This window comes from Polistes dominula, unplaced genomic scaffold (genome assembly GCF_049000335.1).
Source record: "Polistes dominula isolate Pdom_NZ unplaced genomic scaffold, Pdom_raw_medaka contig_11, whole genome shotgun sequence".
NCBI lineage: Eukaryota > Metazoa > Arthropoda > Insecta > Hymenoptera > Vespidae > Polistes > Polistes dominula.
In genome coordinates this window covers 649,507-667,807 of record NW_028301154.1, presented here as the reverse complement: position 1 = coordinate 667,807, position 18,301 = coordinate 649,507, and the positions used below count along the sequence as shown (strand labels likewise).

At 29.8% G+C, this 18,301-nt stretch overlaps 6 protein-coding genes and 1 long non-coding RNA gene across 7 annotated transcripts; all 7 read right to left on the bottom strand.

Annotated features, from left to right (window-relative positions):
* Positions 1-809: 809 nt before the first annotated feature.
* On the bottom strand, positions 810-2,474 carry LOC149030552 (odorant receptor 82a-like). The gene is made up of 6 exons (XM_089178654.1): positions 2,218-2,474; positions 1,814-2,135; positions 1,443-1,673; positions 1,216-1,329; positions 973-1,128; positions 810-860 (listed from the first exon to the last, which is right to left on the bottom strand). Exons 1-6 carry the CDS (start codon positions 2,472-2,474, stop codon positions 810-812), a joined length of 1,131 nt encoding a protein of 376 aa, XP_089034780.1.
* Positions 2,475-3,572: 1,098 nt separating this feature from the next.
* On the bottom strand, positions 3,573-5,588 carry LOC107071093 (odorant receptor 10). Its single transcript, XM_015329798.2, is given in 7 exon segments — positions 3,573-3,717; positions 3,797-3,952; positions 4,325-4,438; positions 4,532-4,762; positions 4,851-5,017; positions 5,020-5,171; positions 5,320-5,588. Coding segments are annotated over 7 exon segments (1,137 nt in total). The 5' UTR covers positions 5,586-5,588; the 3' UTR covers positions 3,573-3,666.
* Positions 5,589-6,509: 921 nt separating this feature from the next.
* Positions 6,510-7,193, bottom strand: LOC149030551 (odorant receptor 85b-like). Its single transcript, XM_089178700.1, has 4 exons — positions 7,116-7,193; positions 6,923-7,036; positions 6,699-6,854; positions 6,510-6,619 (listed from the first exon to the last, which is right to left on the bottom strand). Exons 1-4 carry the CDS (start codon positions 7,191-7,193, stop codon positions 6,569-6,571), a joined length of 399 nt encoding a protein of 132 aa, XP_089034826.1. The 3' UTR covers positions 6,510-6,568.
* A 1,973-nt stretch (positions 7,194-9,166) lies between these two features.
* LOC149030550 (odorant receptor 13a-like) lies at positions 9,167-10,748 on the bottom strand. Its single transcript, XM_089178579.1, has 6 exons — positions 10,406-10,748; positions 10,017-10,338; positions 9,707-9,937; positions 9,528-9,641; positions 9,294-9,449; positions 9,167-9,217 (listed from the first exon to the last, which is right to left on the bottom strand). The coding sequence occupies exons 1-6, from the start codon at positions 10,666-10,668 to the stop codon at positions 9,167-9,169; spliced, it is 1,137 nt and encodes a 378-aa protein (XP_089034705.1). The 5' UTR covers positions 10,669-10,748.
* Positions 10,749-11,170: 422 nt separating this feature from the next.
* On the bottom strand, positions 11,171-14,872 carry LOC107071099 (uncharacterized). Its single transcript, XM_089178607.1, has 5 exons — positions 13,305-14,872; positions 12,841-13,162; positions 11,886-11,999; positions 11,576-11,731; positions 11,171-11,481 (listed from the first exon to the last, which is right to left on the bottom strand). Exons 1-5 carry the CDS (start codon positions 13,568-13,570, stop codon positions 11,431-11,433), a joined length of 909 nt encoding a protein of 302 aa, XP_089034733.1. The 5' UTR covers positions 13,571-14,872; the 3' UTR covers positions 11,171-11,430.
* LOC149030549 (uncharacterized) lies at positions 11,966-12,691 on the bottom strand. Its single transcript, XR_016178636.1, has 2 exons — positions 12,140-12,691; positions 11,966-12,048 (listed from the first exon to the last, which is right to left on the bottom strand). It is a non-coding gene; the product is annotated as an uncharacterized LOC149030549 (long non-coding RNA).
* Positions 14,808-18,271, bottom strand: LOC107071094 (uncharacterized). The gene is made up of 4 exons (XM_089178608.1): positions 17,078-18,271; positions 16,652-16,970; positions 16,014-16,127; positions 14,808-15,859 (listed from the first exon to the last, which is right to left on the bottom strand). Exons 1-4 carry the CDS (start codon positions 17,329-17,331, stop codon positions 15,641-15,643), a joined length of 906 nt encoding a protein of 301 aa, XP_089034734.1. The 5' UTR covers positions 17,332-18,271; the 3' UTR covers positions 14,808-15,640.
* Between the last annotated feature and the right edge of the window lie 30 nt (positions 18,272-18,301).

The following is an 18,301-nucleotide window of genomic DNA, read 5'->3' as shown; positions in this document are numbered from 1 at the left end:
TATCAAATGTATTTTTCATTTTTTATTTTTTTTTATGTTATTTTATTTTTATCCTCCCCACGACATTTATAATATAGAAAATGTGTTCACAATTACTTTTCTTGTTTTCCTTTTTACTTGACGTTTCCATTAAAAATGTATTTTCAATTTGTTACTCGTCTTTTAATAAATACATTTTACGAGATTACGTTTAATATCAATGTTTTTATTCGTGGCTTTCTGATTTACATTATTTCTTTATTTTTGTCAGAATATATATCCAACATGGACAAAATTAAATGCAAAATGCATTTTTATATTTGTTTAGTTATTTATATTCGATGATATTTATTTTGTATTTTAATATACTTACAGCAACGTACGATGAAGTATGTTCGTCGTCACAAATTGCATGAAATTGAAAATAAGTGAAGAGAGATTCGATGTTATCATAGAAAAAGGATGATACTTTGATGTTTAAAGATCACAGACAGAGTAAAGCAAACTATGGTAACCTCTCTTCCTTTCATATCCTTTCCACTTATACATAAACAGGATTTCACAGAGTCTGTCGTCTTGACCATCCAACGTGAATTATCTGTAAAATAACATACGAGTAAATACATTTTCATCAAACACTTTTTGTATTTGTAAAATCACGTACCAAAGAAACGAATCATCGAAAGTACAAAACTGCAATTTATTTAGCAAAATATACTTTTTTATTAATTTATGTACAAAATATTGATACATATAATGATTTAATTTTCTTTTAGATAAATAGTGATAGATAATGTGAAAATATAATAAATTTCAAAATAATGAATAATTTAATAACTCGCATAAAGTACAGAAACGTAGGAAGCTGATGCCTTCAACATCTACAACGATAAAAAGAGAAATAAACGAAAAAAAAAAAAAACAAGAAAAAGGGAATTAAATGAAGACAAATATTCAAATATTAAATTAATATTTCAAAGAGAATATATTTACTTGAGCAAATCCTTCTAAAGATAACTCCATAAATTTGGCAGCAGTGATTTTAAATCGTTTTTGAGATCTGATCATCAATAACATTAATGATCTACTGTCGTTGTGGTCGAGATTGTACCAATTACATTCGTAAGCTGCTTTTTCGATAGCTGTGCTCTCAAAATATAAAAGTATACATTTTAATAATCATTTAAGAAACATCATGTGCATCATTTTTAATATTAGTAATAATTATTATTTTACCTTAGATCTTATAAATTCACCAGCAAAACAAAGAACGAAAGCTTCCAAATTGACTAAAATGTAATATGGAATAGTCCTTGCTAATATAACAGATCTTTGTTCCGAATCTAGCGACTGTTATCGTAAAACATATCTTTAAATTAATAATTTAAAATAAAATAAAAAAATAATATATATAATTATTAATATATATTATAATATTATAATGATTATATACATTAACTCACCGTAACTATCAAAAAACCCAATAACCCAATAACCAAAGTATTCGAAAGAAATTGCATCAATGCTATATAAGAAAATATATTTTCAATATTTTCAGCGAAAGTTATGACCTTTTGATGCCTTTTGATCAATGGTCTGAACATTTTATTACAAGATAAACGATTCTTCACAATTTTCGAAATTTCTGACAACTTTTGACAAATTATTTCTGCTTGACCATCGACGTGAAGTATCTATAGACAAATTTTTACAAATAAAATGTAACGTTGAAAAATAATAAAAAAATAAAAAAAAAAGTAGTAAATGGCAAAGTGTATTTAGGTTTTTTTTTTCTTTTTCTTTTTCTTTAACGTAGTTAGAATTTTTTCCTTACCAAAGTAACCAGCAAAGCGTTCGTCATACCCGAGATAGAAGCAGCTACAAATTCTAAAAGAAATTGAGCAAGATTGACGAGCTCATAAATCGGTGATCTCGTAGCGTCAAATGGTAATTCCATTTTAAGAAGCAATTGTTTATCTCGTGCAAATAAACCAAATGAAAGGAAGAATGTAACACCTATGGAATAAGAACCAACGAAAAAGTTCGTGTAACGACGCGATAATTTCACTTTCTTCAACATTATTTCAACATTTTCTTTCTCGATTAAACAATCTTTCCAATCGTCTATCATCATTTTCAAAATCTCACTAAACACTCTGATGAAATTATATAAAAACAAAAAACAAAAAAATGAAATTACACAGATGTAAATCACATTGGATAAAATAAAACACTTACCTGTGTTTCATCCAAAGTATAATTAATTTCACAAAAAGTAGACTATTTGATACAGTAATACTTAAACAATCCATCAAACCTGGTAAATCTCCCGATCGATTGTGTGCAAAAATATACCAAAATTGAAAAGATAGAGTAGAACACATTGTCAAAATCCAAAAAACACGATGAATAATAGCATAAGTATAACCAGGCCATAACCCAGTAAAACGTAAACTAAACTCCAGCAAAAGATTTATTGGACTGGCAGGTAACATTGAATTTGTGATTTCGAATATTTTTTTTTCTTAATTGAAACAAACTTTTTTTCCTATGTATTATTTATTTATTTATTTTTTGTCATTGGACAACGAAGGAACGAACTACGATCGAAAGAAAATGAAATTGAAATGATACGAGATATTTCTTTTTTTTTTCTATTGGTGCCTCTACCAATCCCACCCTCCCTCCCACAATCTTTCCTCATCCCTCACTTCATTTTAAATTGATAGTTTTTCAAGTATGATTACAGTGTTCAACGTTAAAGAATATTATGTGAAAAGAATAGAGGAAAAACATATTATTGCATAAATCTTGAATTGAAAAGGAAGAAAACTAAAATATAGAAATTGTAAGTTTGAGTAAGAGAGTGAGAGAGAGAGGGAGAGAGAGAGAAAGAGAGAGAACCCTTCGTGATTGAAAATCATTCAATTTAATAATGCAAATCCATATTCATGGGAGTTACACATGCGAGAGAGAGCTGGCCACATTCGTTCTTATTTTTCTTACTGAAGAAATAACGTACAAAGTTTTTATTTCTACGAAAATGTGACATGAAGAGAGAAAGGAGAGAGAGAAAGAGAGAGAGAGAGAGAGAGAAATAAAGAAATGAAAACCAATTGAATTTTGTTCTAACAAAAGTTTCAACATAATTTCTGGTAAGTTGAACGTTAATTTGATTTTGAAAAAAATATCATATTTGTTAACACGTTCCGTGCCAAGCCCTTTTTTACCTGACTTGTAATTCAGGTCATTTAATTTTGCTTGAATCAAATTATATGTAATTATTAATTGTTATATTTATAATAATTAACTTATAATATACAATAAATGATATAATATAAATTGTAAATATATATATAATTATAAAACAAACTTATGTGTTTTGTTTCTATACTGCATTTTGTATTATGCATCAATATTATAATAGAAATATTCTTTTACAGAAATAAATTACTTATAAATATATTTATACCTAATATATTATTATTATATATTATATGTGAATTATTAGTGAATTAAATAAATATTTCTAATGGTAAGTGTACCACCTGTGGTACATACGTGGCATGGAAAGTGTTAAAGGAAAGAAAAAACAAAACTATTAAAAAAAATCTATCTAAAGATTCTATTTATATTAATAGAAATTGTCAAAAGAGAGTGATAGAATGAAATTTAGTTAGGAAATATTTAATACATCGCATAAAGAACTGAAACGTATGATCCAGAAGCTTTTAACATCTGAAACAAATGTTTTCTATTATACATTATTATAAAATAAGAAATAAAATATATTGTCAAAGGTAAGAATATATCTTACACTAGCGAATACTTCCAAAGATAAATTCATAAATTTTCCAGCAGTGATTACAAATGGTTTTCTTGATCTGACCATTAGAAGTAATAAAAATCGACTTTCCTTAGGATTCAATTCGTACCAAGTCAAATGGTAAGCTGCTCTCTCGATATCTGCGCTCTACAAATAAAACCACACAACATGGTTTTGTTTTTATATGATTTGTTGGATGAAGGAAATAGTTAATGGATGATTATCAAAATAATTTCTATTTAACCCTTTTCAAACGTATTCAATTTGGACATTAGTGTCGTATTGGTCAAAATAATTTATATATATATACTAAACATTATTAATATTAAATTGGGTATATAAAATAATATCCACAATAATATATATATAAAATATTAAATATTAATATAAATATAATAAATATAAATAAATATAAATTAAACATAAATATAAGATTAGCACGGTTTCTTGTGTGATGGCTTTGGTGGCTAAGAGTGGACCCCCGAAAAAGGATTAAAATTACTTATAAATTAAACTTACCTTAGAAGTGAGATATTCACCAGCGTAACAAAGAGCAAATGCTTCAAGATTTGCTAGAACGTAATAAGGAACTGTTTTAGCTAAAATTACAGCTTTCTTTTGAGAATCCAAAGACTGTGCAAAAAGAAGAGATTTTGTTTTTGTTTGTTTACAAACGAACAAAAGACACAATATATTATACATATATTACGATCGATATTTATTTACCGTAACAATCAAAAATCCAAGGGAACATATAACAAGTGTATTTGATAAGAATTGAATCAGTGCAATATACGTAAATATATTTTCAATATTATCCGTAAATGCTATGATCCTTTGATGTTTGTAAATCGATAATTTTAATATTTTATTACAAGATTCGCCATTTCGTATTGTCGATGATATATTCGATAATTGACGACATATTATTTCCACTTGACCATCAACGTGCAATATCTAGATTGATTTAAACTTTTTATTCATTTATATTAATTATTATTATTATTATTATTATTATTATTATAATCATTAATATTGTACTTACCAATGTAACGAGAATTGCACTGAGCATACTTGACATCGAAGCAGCCATAAATTCTTGAAGAAACTGAACGACATTAACCAATTCGTAGATCGGTGATTTTGTAGCATCGAATGGCAATTCCATTTTCAAAATCAATTGTTTTTCTTGACTAAATAATGCGAATGATAGAAAAAAGTCACCCCTATCGAATAAGAACTGACGAAGAAACTTGAAAAACGTTTGGACAATGTAACCCTTTTTGACATAGTTTCCAAATTATTTTCTATGTTCGCACAATTTGACCAATCTTCGTTCATCATTTGTACAATATCACCGAAAACACTGAGAGAGAGAGAGAGAGAGAGAGAGAGAGAGAGAGAGGAAAAATATTTATGCACAGTTTTTTGAAAATAGAAGAACAAACAATTTAGAACAATCATAGAACAACCATAAGAATCATCCATAGAAATGTATTTTATTCAAAGCTTACCGATTTTTCATCCAAAGTATAATTAATTTCATAAAAAATACACTATTTGACAGTGTAATACTCAAACAATCCATCAAATCGGGCAAATCACCTGACGTTGAATGTATTACGAGATACCAATATTGAAAAACAAGAGTTGAACACATACTAATTATCCAAATTACACGATGAATTATTTCATAAGAATAATCAGGCCAAAGACCAATAAGACGTAAACTTAATTCAACGAGTCGATTTATCGGACTACTGACGTTAGAAATTATCATCCTTGAAATTGTATTTGATAAAATATCATCCAACCAGACAAGTTGTGATTAAGAAAATTATCTTTGAAAAAAAAAAGAAAAATAAATCCCCAAGTAAACTTTCTATTTCTTTTTCTTTTTCTTTTTCTTTAACTCTGAACGCGTTTGTCTCCTGAGTGAAACATTTTATTTTCTGTTCTTTTCTTCTTCTAATCTTCAACACGTAAGTAAGAAGAAAATAAATAAATAAATAAATAAATAAAAAAAGAAGAAGAAGACAAGAGAAGAACAACGATCGACGTTCGAAGAAAACTTTTGCAATATAAAAATGTTGCGTGTATTAAAACAAAATCGTTCTTTATCCAGACGATGATTATAGGTTTTACGTGAGATTGTGAAAGATAGAAAGATTGCTAGCGTTGGGGTGTGATGTCTCTTACTTTCTTCAACTTAGTAAACAAAAAAGAAATGAAAAAAAAAAATATATATATATATATATATATAAAAGTAAGAACGGATCCTACCTACCCCTCTGTGCTAAAGAAAAAAAAAAAGAAGAAAAAAAAAGAGAGAGAGAGAGAGAGAAAGGAGACTACGATAATCGAAAGATATTAGATTAAATTATTCAAAAACTTATGTGAGTTTACACGCAAAGTTTTTTTTTGTTATATGTCAACCACCCCCCATCTTCTTCTTCCTCCTCCTTTATTATCGTCATCATGAAAACGTGAAAGTTGTTTCTTGCTTGTAAACTTCGTCAGAATAAACGCATCATCATTTTGAAATAACTATTTCTTTTTTTTTTGTTTTTTTTTTCTAACTAACAATCACATCGTAATTCATATGTTGAAATATACTGCAATTTGTTTTTATCGATAAAATTATTATTTCTAATCGTTCGAAAGAATTTCATTTTTTTTCATCGTATTTTATTCTATTAACATTGTAACTAATGAATCTCTTTATTGAAGAAGATTTTCTTCGATTGTTTATAATGGAGGAATTTAATACATCGCGTGTAATACGGATGCATAAGAGGCCGAAGCTTTTAAAATCTAAAAATAAAAAGGTAATTTTTTAATATATATATATATATATAAATTAAATTATATAAAGTAAAAGAATATTTCTCACACTCGCAAAACTTTCCAACGACAAATCCAAAAATTTGCCAACTGTAATGGTCAATTTTTTTTGACCACGAAGTATCAGCAAGAAAATATATCTGCTCTCTCTTGGATCCAATTTGTACCATTCAAAATTATATGCTGATATTCCAATCAATATACTCTGAAAACAATTATATTTACATACTAATTATACAAAAATAAGAATATATATATATAATAATATCTTACCTTTGAACTAAGATATTCACCGATATAACATAGAATAAATGCTTCTATGTTAATGATCACATAATATGGAACAGTTTTTCCTAAAATAGCACCAGCCTCATCACTGTCCACTGACTTTTTACCATTAATTATAATTAATTTCATTTGTTTAAAGGTATACACAAATATCTAATTATATAAATGCACTACTCACAGTCATGATGACGAATCCAGAAAAACATATAGCCATGGTGTTAGATAAAAATTGCAATAAAGCTATGTACGTGAACATGTCCTCGATGTAACTCGAAAATAATATTATTCTATCGTGTTTGACGATCAAATATTTCAAAGTTGTCAAAGATGACGAACCATTTAGTTGAAATTGATCAAACGTAACTTCTATTTCTCGACACATGACATCGATCTGACCACCAACGTGAAGTATCTACGAAAATGAAGAAAACAATTCGTTAATAATTATATAAAGAGCATAGAAATGTCATTGATAGTCCTTACCATAGTCATGATGACACAATTGAGCATACCAGAAGTGGCAGCAAATGCAATTTCCTCGACTAGCTGAACGATACAAATGATCTCATAAATCGGTGAAACGAACGGATCGAAAGGTAATTCCATTTTGAGCACAAGTATCCTATCGTTGGATAATAATACCGGAAATATGAACATGATGGCACTGAAGGAGTAACCACAGAAACATAGTTTGGTAAAACGACGCAACGATTTAATCTTATCGATCATGATATCATCGCAATATTTCATGGGAAGAGTTGAAATAGTCAGGGACCAATCGTCCTTCATCATAAGTAGAAGATCACGAAGAGTGCTAATAGGCGAAATTGTTGAAATAACTTTGACAATCCATCGGATTGTTTGAAAACGCGATCGACGTACCCTTGATGATTCCAAAGAATACAAAGTTTCATCAATAATAAACTGTTGGACACGGTGATACTGAAGCAATCCATTAGTTCGGCCAGGTCATCGGTAAGAACGTGCATCATGATATATCGATATTGAAATATTAAAACTGAACCCAAAGCGATTACCCAAATAATTCGATGTAAAATCGCATAATTATAATCTGGCCATAGTCCAATAAAGTGCAGAATATATTTTACGGGCTTGATAACCAAGTTTGGAGGTACGCTCAAAGTTAATCCTTCAAAATTGATTGAATTCTCTCAAATCCCATTCAACAACAACCACGTACAACGTACGCTCACTCGCGTGTGTATGACCTTATTTTATATTTTCACCTTTTTTTTCTTTTTTTATATATTTCATTGAATCAATAAATTATGTCCAAAATTTGAAGATAAAGCGAGAAAATATTGGCGAGGTAATTTGTAATCAAATATAAGATAAGAACTGATCATAAATTCCGGCATTATTTATTGATCAATTTTTTGATGATAATAAATAAATAAAAAAAATAAAAAAATCAACTTACTCTTCATGGTTTGTTCGTGTATTTTTTCATAGGAGAAAGAAAGAAAAGTCTTGTAAAGATCCTAATCGTAGATCTCTTGGTGATAGAACGAAACGTTTGGCCCATTAACACTAACTGTACTAACGTCCGACCGGGCTCGTCTTCGTTTCTCATCAAATATTCTTCTCGTGCCAGCTCGAACGGAAATCGACTCCTCCTGATTATAGGTTTTACGGGGAAAAACACGTAATGGGGAAAAGAATAGAAAGAAAGAAAGAAAAAAAAGTCGACAATTCTAATACCATCTAATACCTATCGAACAGTTTCATTTGTTTGAATAATCCAAGAACTTGGTGAACTCACCAAATTGGCAACTTTACAAAATAGAAATAAAAAAAAAAAATAAAGAAAGAAAGAAAGAAGTTAAAGGATGATAGATAGAACATTTAAATGAAGTTTATGGTCTTTTGTTGAGTGTAGTTAAATCTAATTTTCTACGTTGAAAGTGTGTCGCGTTGCACTTCTTGCTTTCGTGTTCTTTTTTTTCCTCCCTTCAAGTTCAAAGACAGTTGTCGCCAGGTTGAATTGAATGATCGTACTGGTCATAGGTCATAAGATAATTTATGTGCAAAGTAAGTTAGAAAAAGTAAGTCGAGTAAATGATGATAAATATTGGTCGAAAGTTCGTTTAGATTAGAAAGAGGATACGAAATCTATGGAAAAATGTTGTTTCTTTCAAAGTTTATTATTCCTATTGAGGTAACAACTAATTATAAACTGAGGTAATAATCTTTTGTTTTTCTTGTTGTTCAATACATTGCGTACAATACCGATAAATATGATCCAGATGCTTTCAACATCTAAGAACAAAATAAAAAAAATCAAATGTCATTTGATCAGATGGAAACTTTGAACAAATAATTCAATGTTACTTACACTGGCAAATCCTTCCAATGACATGTTCATAAATTTTCCGGCAGTTATCGCAAATCGTTTTTGAGATCTGACCAATAGAAAGAGGAAAATTCGACTATCGATTGAATCAAACTTGTACCATGCCGTATCATAAACTGCACGTTCAATGATCGAACTCTGAAATAAATCATTGAAATTGTTTGAAAATAACCATTTGACACGAAATAAAACATTTATATTTATTTATTGCACTACCTTAGCGGTTAAAAATTCGCCAGCATAGCACAAAACAAATGCCTCGATATTAGCCAGGATATAATAAGGCCCAATTTTACTCAATATCGTATACCTTTGATCGGTATTCAATGACTGGAATAAAAAAAACCCTCAAATTAAAGTAATAAAAATAATAGAAATATATTTATTGACCGTACCGTAACGATTACAAATCCGAGAGCACAAATGACAATAGTGTTACATAAAAATTGTATCAATGCGATATAAGTGAAAACATTTTCAAGATTATCGGTAAAAGAAATGATCTTTTGATGTCTAAACACTGACAATTTCAACATTTTATTACAAGATTCGTTTTGTTTAACCATAACTGAGATCTCTGATAATTCTCGACAGATTATTTCTACTTGACCATCAACGTGTAATACCTACAAAAAAAAAAAAGATTAAATATTATCTGTTTCAATCTATATTATTATTTTTTTTTTCATAGATCATTATGCTCACCAAAGTTATGAGAAGTGCACTAAGCATACTCGATGAAGACGCTGCAAATAATAATAAAATGAATTGATCGAGATTGACTATCTCGTAGATCGGAGATCTCGTGTAATCAAATGGGAATTCCATTTTTAAAATCAACTGTTTGTCCTTGTTTAAGAAAACGTAAGATGAGAAAAATATTACGTTTATTACGTAAGAACTTACAAAGAAACGAGAAAAATGATAAGACAATGTAACTCGTCTCGTCATGGCGTCGATATTTTTGTTCGTTGCAACGCATTCTTCCCAATCCTTTCTCATAGTATCAAGGATCTCTTTGAAGATCCTAAAATCAATGTTATCCTATCTAATCGATTTAAGTTCGATAAATGCTAAATGTTTCTTCAACTTACCGATTTTTAATCCAAAGTATAATTAATTTAATAAAGAAAACACTGTTAGACAAGGTAATGCTCAAACAATCCATCAAATCAGGCAAATTACCTGATTTTAGATGTGCCACGACGTACCAATATTGAAATACCAAAATCGAGCACATCGAACTCACCCAAAATATTCGACATATTTTAGCGTAAGCATAATTTGGCCAAATTCCCATAAAACGTAAGCTCAATTCTACGAGATTGTTTATCGGACCTGTTACTGCTGGTGTCATCGAAATTAATTGATGTGTTTCGAAGTTGTACAAAATAATCGTTGTGATTTTTGAATGATAAACAATTTGAAAATACTTGAAAATAAATTGAAGAAAAAGATATTACATGAAATTCGTTGTTAGAAAGCCAATGAAAAATCTATACTGTTGAAAAACAAAGTATTATGTGAAAAATAAAAAAATATACAAGCACGCACTCAAACACGTATACAGAAAAAGCAAGTATAAAATCGTTCGAGCTTTTAGCGAGATCATCGTTCATGGTTTTACGAAATTACTGGTTTCCTTCGTTGATTGCAGGTTTCCTCGTAAAGTTGTCAATTGAAGGAAAAACATCGGGGTGAAGGGGATAATGTAGCGTCATTATTTCTTACCTGCAAAGCTCGAAGAATAAAAAAAAAAAAAAGGAAGTAAAAGAGAAAAGGGAAAGAGAAAGCAAAAAAAAAAAGAAAAAGGCAAAGCAAGTAACAATTCCTCGATAATCAAAAGGCATTTTGTTTAATAATGCATAAGTGTCTGTTCGTGTTGGTTTCGCTACAGGTAAGCCATAATTTCCACTTTGTCTCTTTGAATCTATAGAAAAGTTCATCAATGAAGACCCTCTAAGAAAAATAAATGAAATCAAACTTGTGCTTTTTCTCTATCACTTATTGTTTCTTTTTATATTATAGTTGTACATTTTATTTAATATATATTATCTTTTTGATATAACCATAACAGTTGATATAGATAAACTAATGTAAGTATTGATAAATTTCATTTCTAATACATTGCGTGGAGTACAGATGCATATGATGCAGAAGCTTTCAATATCTAAACATAAAAAAGTACATTTTTTTTTTTACAGAATTTATAACTCATATATTAAATACTATTTTATCCTAAATAAATTGAAAATGATTCTTACACTCGCAAAACTCTCCAATGACAAATCCAAAAATTTGCCTACGGTGATAGTCAATCGTCTTTGGGCTCGAAGCATTAGAAATAAAATATATTTACTCTCGTTTGGTTTCAGATTATACCAATTGGTATCATATGCTTTTTGGCCAATTATCAAACTCTACAATGAATTCACATTAACGTCAGAGAAATAATAAATTCTTTTACAACTCTTGTAGAATTTACAAATGTAGAAACACACTGGTATCTTTTCCTTTAATAAATGAAATATAATATAAACGTGTTATAAAATAATGCAATTAAATTTAACCAACTTTAGAACTGAGATATTCTCCAGCAAAACAAAGTATGAATGCTTCCACGTTGACCACAGTATAATACGGTACAGTTTTTGCTAATATTGCGTTCCCTTCTTCCGTGCCAATTGACTGTACAATCGAATGATTTTTAATATTATTAAAAACTATCTCACAGCACCTAATTTTATAACAATTTGACACGGTATTTAAAGTTTCGATTCTCAGCTTAATGAGACATACAAAAAATTGACGAATAAATCACATCTCACCGTCATTATAACGAATCCCGAAAAACAGATGGCCATTGTATTGGAAAAAAATTGCAACAAGGCAATGTAAGTGAACAATTCTTCGATGTAACCGGAAAATAATATAATCCTATCGTGTTTGACAATTAATTTTTTCAATACGTTCAAACAAGAACCATGTTCGTCCATTTGATTCATAAATTCTTCCATAGCTTGACACATTATTTCAACTTGGCCACCTGTATGAAGTATCTAACAAACGAAAGTTTTTATTAATAAAAAAAAAACAACATGTCAGCATATCACACAAGTTAGAAGTGAAACCTTCAAATAAACACGTTTCGAAGAATAATTTAATTATATAATATTATTTGTACTTTTAATTTGTAATTATTTATTTAATTATTAATTTAATTGAAAAAATTCGCGCCTGTTCGTATGCAACCCTCCAGACACAGTTTGAAAATGTTGCTTGCGAGCGCCATCTACTGGGACGGAATTATTTTGCATTCAAAACTGTTTATACAAGTATGTATAACGGGTTGCCTATCTTTCGGGCAGAAAAAAAATCGCAAGCAATATTTTTAAAGTGTGTGTGGAGGATTGCATTCATACAGGCGCGCATCTTTTATAATAATTACAAATAAAGTAAATAATAAAACGAATAATAAAACTTTTGAAAAAGAAAAATGTAATAAACATAGGGGAAATAAAATTCTCACCATGGTCATCATAACGCCATTTAACATTCCAGATGCTGAAGCAAAGGTTACTTCTTGAAAGAATTGTATCATGTTGATGAGTTCGTAAAACGGTGATACAGTGGCGTCAAATGGAAATTCCATTTTTAATACGAATATCCTTTCTTCGGCAAATATGACGGGAATCAAGAACATGATAACACCACCACCATAAATGATAGTTGATATTTTAGAAAATTTATGTGCTATGAAAATTTTGCTGGTCATCATATCGACGTTTCTACCAATGGTAATACATTCCAACCAATCCTCGTTCATCATAGCTACGATCTCGTTGAAAGTTCTACCTTATTAGTATCGTTCCTTCTTTAGTAGTCTTTCTTTCTCTCTCTCTCTCTCTCTCTCATTTCATTATATATTATACATACGTTCTAGATATATTGTATATAAATTATAATTAATTGATTATTATAAATTCAACTCACCGTTGTTTGAACCAAAGTATAATTAATTTGATGAACAAGAGACTATTTGACACGGTGATACTAAAGCAATCCATTAACTCGGCTAAATCATCCGTTGCAATGTGTAACATCACGTATCGATATTCTAAGATCAAAACTATTCCTAATATTATCACCCAAAGTAAACGATGAATTAAACTGTAAGTATATTTTGGCCATAATCCAATGAAATATAAACCCAATTCAACCGGTTTACTGATAGGATTGTTATACGTAATATCGGTCATCTTTCCAAGTTTAGTTTTATTCTATTTTCTATGATCACTCAGACAAAAAAAAAACAAGAAAACAAAAAAACCGAACAAAAAAGAACTTATCTTTCGTTTCCTCCGTTCACAGAGAGACACGTAAAAATGTATTTGTTTTTTTTTTGGCTCACTCTTAAATACCTGATACAATCTAACGTGACTTGTAGTCTAATGTGACCATTCGCGATACTGTTCGATATTTTTTTTGTTCCCCAAGTAACATGACAGTTTCATCTGTGAGATATCCTAAGCTAATAAAAGTACTCTCCGATCAAATATTCTTTCTCTTTCTCTTTCTCTCCCTCTCTCTTTTTCTCTTTCGATGATTATACGTCTAAAACTCTTCTCATTCTCTCTCTATTCGAACGTTCGTAAATATACACCACTAACTTTGAAAAAAGTTCATAGATAAAAACGTTGAAAGTTGGTAGGTAAGCAAAAAAAAAAGTAAAAAAAAAAAAATAATCATTTGTAATGACAAACAACTTTTGTTAATGCACTTAAACGTTATTATCTTAGTTTCTTTAATGAACGGTTTTGATCCCAAGAGAGTTTAGAAGAGTACCTACCATCCCCCCTAACCCACCCCAACCCACACAAAGCTCAAATTTATTTATTCGTATAAATAATCCCGTCGTGGAGTTACACGAGCGATAAACGGGAAATTGCAGGTACACGTAAAAAAAAAAAAAAAAGAAAAGAAAAAATAAAATAGAAAAAACGAAAAAGTGGGAGACGGAGAGAGAAAAAAGTTTGCAGCTAAAATTGTACAGCCAATCAATCGTTTTGTACGAGACCATAAGATAATTATAGTTCGTCAGCCCAGTAGTGGATTGATGATAAGCTCTCTTCGTCAATTTTACTCTTTGGTTGTGTTTGGGTTTTTCTTTTTTAACGTTCAACACGTCACTTTCCACTTTGGTCTCTCTCTCTCTTTCTCTCTTTCTCTCTCTCCTCTATCGCGAATTTTGAAGAAAGATAAAAAGAAAAAACATGAGAGAGAGAGAGATCGAGAGAGAGAGAAAACCACAAACTAAAGTCCTACTCTACGGACGAGTACTTTTAATTCTCTTTCTGTCGGCAGACCACACGCATCGTCTAGTTTTTGATTTTTTCTTTTTTTTTTTTTTTTACTTCTTTTTACTTCTTTTACCTTGCCATGGATGATATCATGGGTGAGTTTTTAGAAAGATACGAAAAAAATAAAAATAAAATGTATATAATATAAGACATTATATTAAATTATTATATTTGTATGCAAACGTTGCACACCTTTTTGTATTATCTAATAATCTCTTGCAATTGTAATATACAATATAATATATGATACAATTTCAACACAATAATTAATTAAAACGATAATATATATATATATATATATATATATGTTATTCAGTACATAGCGTAAAGTACTGAAACGTACGAGGCTGATGCTTTTAATATCTGAAAGATAATGAAATATTAATGCAGATATGTTTGCTTTAAAAGATAATATTTGGGCAGCCTATTTTGAAAATGGCCCATCTCCATTTATGTTCGAATCGAGATATTAAGAAGGGGTTTGCGTTTCAATGCAATGAAAAATGCACGTACACGATATTATCGAGTTATACTACTTAAAGTGTATGTAAAGGCTTTCAATTTATATTTCCTATTAAAATAGTGCCAATTATTAAGCGAATAATATGCGTTTTCTAATCACGAATGGAGTTAGGCTATTGTTAAAATCAACAATTTGATTTGTTATAAATTTTGAAGGAACTTAAAACTCCATTCAACATAATTGAAGATGCTTCAAATTGAAAAAAACATATTATTTTCGTGTTACAATTTATAACAAATTGCTTCAGAAATGAAAAGATCATGTACAAATGTAACTATTACGGTAGCTAACTCGATTTTTTTTTTTTGGAAAATCAAGATGAACCACTTTCAAAATAGGCGACCCATTTAACAAATAATCGAAAAAGTTTGTTATTTTTTTTTTTCAATCTTATTTTTGGAAATTTGTGTTGGCCTACATTTTTATAACGAGTAAGGTTTTCTCATCTAACCCTTATTTTTGATGGGGTCAGGCGTTTGATTAAACGTAGAATTAAATAAAAATCTTACACTTGCGAAGCCTTCCAAAGATAAATCCATGAATTTTCCGACGGTGATCGTTAATCTTTTTTGGGACCTGAGTATCAAAAGCAAGAAATATCGACTTTCATTTGGTTTCAGTTCGTACCAAGTGGATGTGTATGCGGCTTCACCGATAGCTTTACCCTGCGAAAAAGTACTCGATCTATCGTTCTATCGAAAAATTCCAAAAGAGATGAAATCTTATTCGAAACGAAATATATAATAAATGAGAATAAAAGCTAAGAAAAATGGAACAATGTAAGTAATGATAAAATAAATATGAAAATATAAATCTCACCTTTGAGGTGAGATATTCGCCTGCAAAACAAAGAACAAATGCTTCCAAATTGACCACAGTATAATACGGTAATGTTTTGGCCAATATTACCAATCCTTGATCAGAATCAAAAGACTATAAATAATAACAAATAGACAAATGATTTATCTTAAGTAATAAATAAATTAGAAACTAAAAATTGTAAGTATTTGTACACGTTGATCATTTTAAATTTACTATTTACGTTACTAATCTAATAAATTATAATATTACAGAAACCTAATACCATATTCACCGTTATTATCACAAATCCGGAAAAACAAATGGCCAAAGTATTGGATAAAAATTGTAACAGAGCAATATAAGTGAATACACTTTCAACGTTGAGAGAAAAATTGATGATCCTTTCGTGAGAATCGATCAATGATTTTAAAGTATCCTTGCAAGATTTTTCTTTCATTATTTTAGGTGAGATGTTAGTTAGTTTTTGACACATGATTTCTGCTTGTCCACCGAGATGAAGCATCTAAAACTATGCTCAATAATGTAACCGTTGATGTAACACTGATTTAAATTTATTTTCAAATGTATTGTTTAAAAAACAATTCGTGGACACTTGGTTGAGCACGTGATAAAAAAATAATTTAATTTAAACTTACCAAGGTTACGATCAGACCATTCAACAAGCCAGAAGTTGAAGCAAATAATAATTCTTGAAGAAATTGTAATATAGAAACCAACTCGTAAATAGGAGATTTCATAGCGTCGAAAGGTAATTCCATCTTTAATACTGGTACCCTTTCAGGTGCAAAAATCACCGACACTGAGAAAAGGATTACCGTAGTTGAATATAACAAAATTGTACAACTTGCGAAACGTTGAGATAGAATAACTTTGTTGTACATTCTTTCACGATCGTTATCTTTCTCGTTATTATCATAATCTTCAGTTATCGTCATTAAAATTCCTTCAAGAATTCTGTGTCGAACGAGTTTCATTATAATATTTCATTGAATTTATTAATTATCAATCTTTCACCTTTCACTGATTCGAATTAATTGATCATTAAAAAAAAGTTCGCTTACCGATCATTGAGCCAAAGTATAATGAGTTTACAAAATAAAAGACCATTAGACAAAGTGATGGTCAAGGAATCCATTAGATCGGGTAACTCATCCGTCTTTATGTGCTTTACCACGTATACACATTCGAAAAAAAGAACAAATATCATAGTGATCGTCCAAAAAATTCGATGAATCATCGCGTAAGCATAATTCGGCCAGAGACCAATCAAACGTAGCCCAAATTCGACAGGACTGCATATCGAATTTTCCCTCATCGTTAAAATTATATGCTATCAAGCTTAAGTTTTCTTTTTTCTTTTTTTCTTTTTTTTATTCTCGGTTTGTGTTTTTCTCCGTTTACACTGCGGGATCGTTGATTACGAAATGTACTTCGCGATAGACAGTTTTCTTTTCTCCATCGTAGTAAGAAAAATGTATTTTTCATGAAACATGAATAATTTGTTATTCTCGACTGAAGAATATATTGCACATACGTAAAAGGCTATCAAAAGTTCTCGAAAATAGATATCTTCAAGTTCACCCCACCTACCTACCTACCTGCCTGCCTACCTACCTACCTACCCCTACTCTGTCGATCTCTCCAATGCAATCAAGAGTTATTTTCTTTAAAAATTCAACGATCCCGGCCCTCAACACACGCGATCGTACATGCACAATAAAATATCAGCGAACGGTGAAAATTGCAACGATGCAATAACGCTAAGTAAAACAAAATATGAGAGAGAAATTCGTGGTAGAAAGGTACACACGCATTACAATGATAAATTTTTTAAAACAGCCATGATTATTATACATAATTTTTTATAGAAATTTTTTTCAAGTGAAAAACTTCTTTAGAATGGGTGTGATTTGAAAAAATGAAACGCGGTGATGTAGTGGGAAAACGAAACCGGAATGTAGTGGGGAAAAGAAACGGCCTTAATACTACGTAAGAAAAGAAAAAGAGACAAACATATCATTATTTATAAAAATATTTGATTTGCAAACGTTTTTTAAAGTGTTTTATTATTTATTTTCTTTGTAATTATTATAAAAATTCGCGCCTGTATGAATGCAACTCTCCAGACACACTTTGAAAATGTTGCTTGCGAGCGTCATCTACTGGGACGAAATTTTTTTCTGCCCAAAAGATAGGCAACCCGTCATACATACGTGTATAAACAGTTTTAACTGTAAAAAAATTTCGTCCCAGTAGATGGCGCTTGCAAGCAACATTTTCAAAGT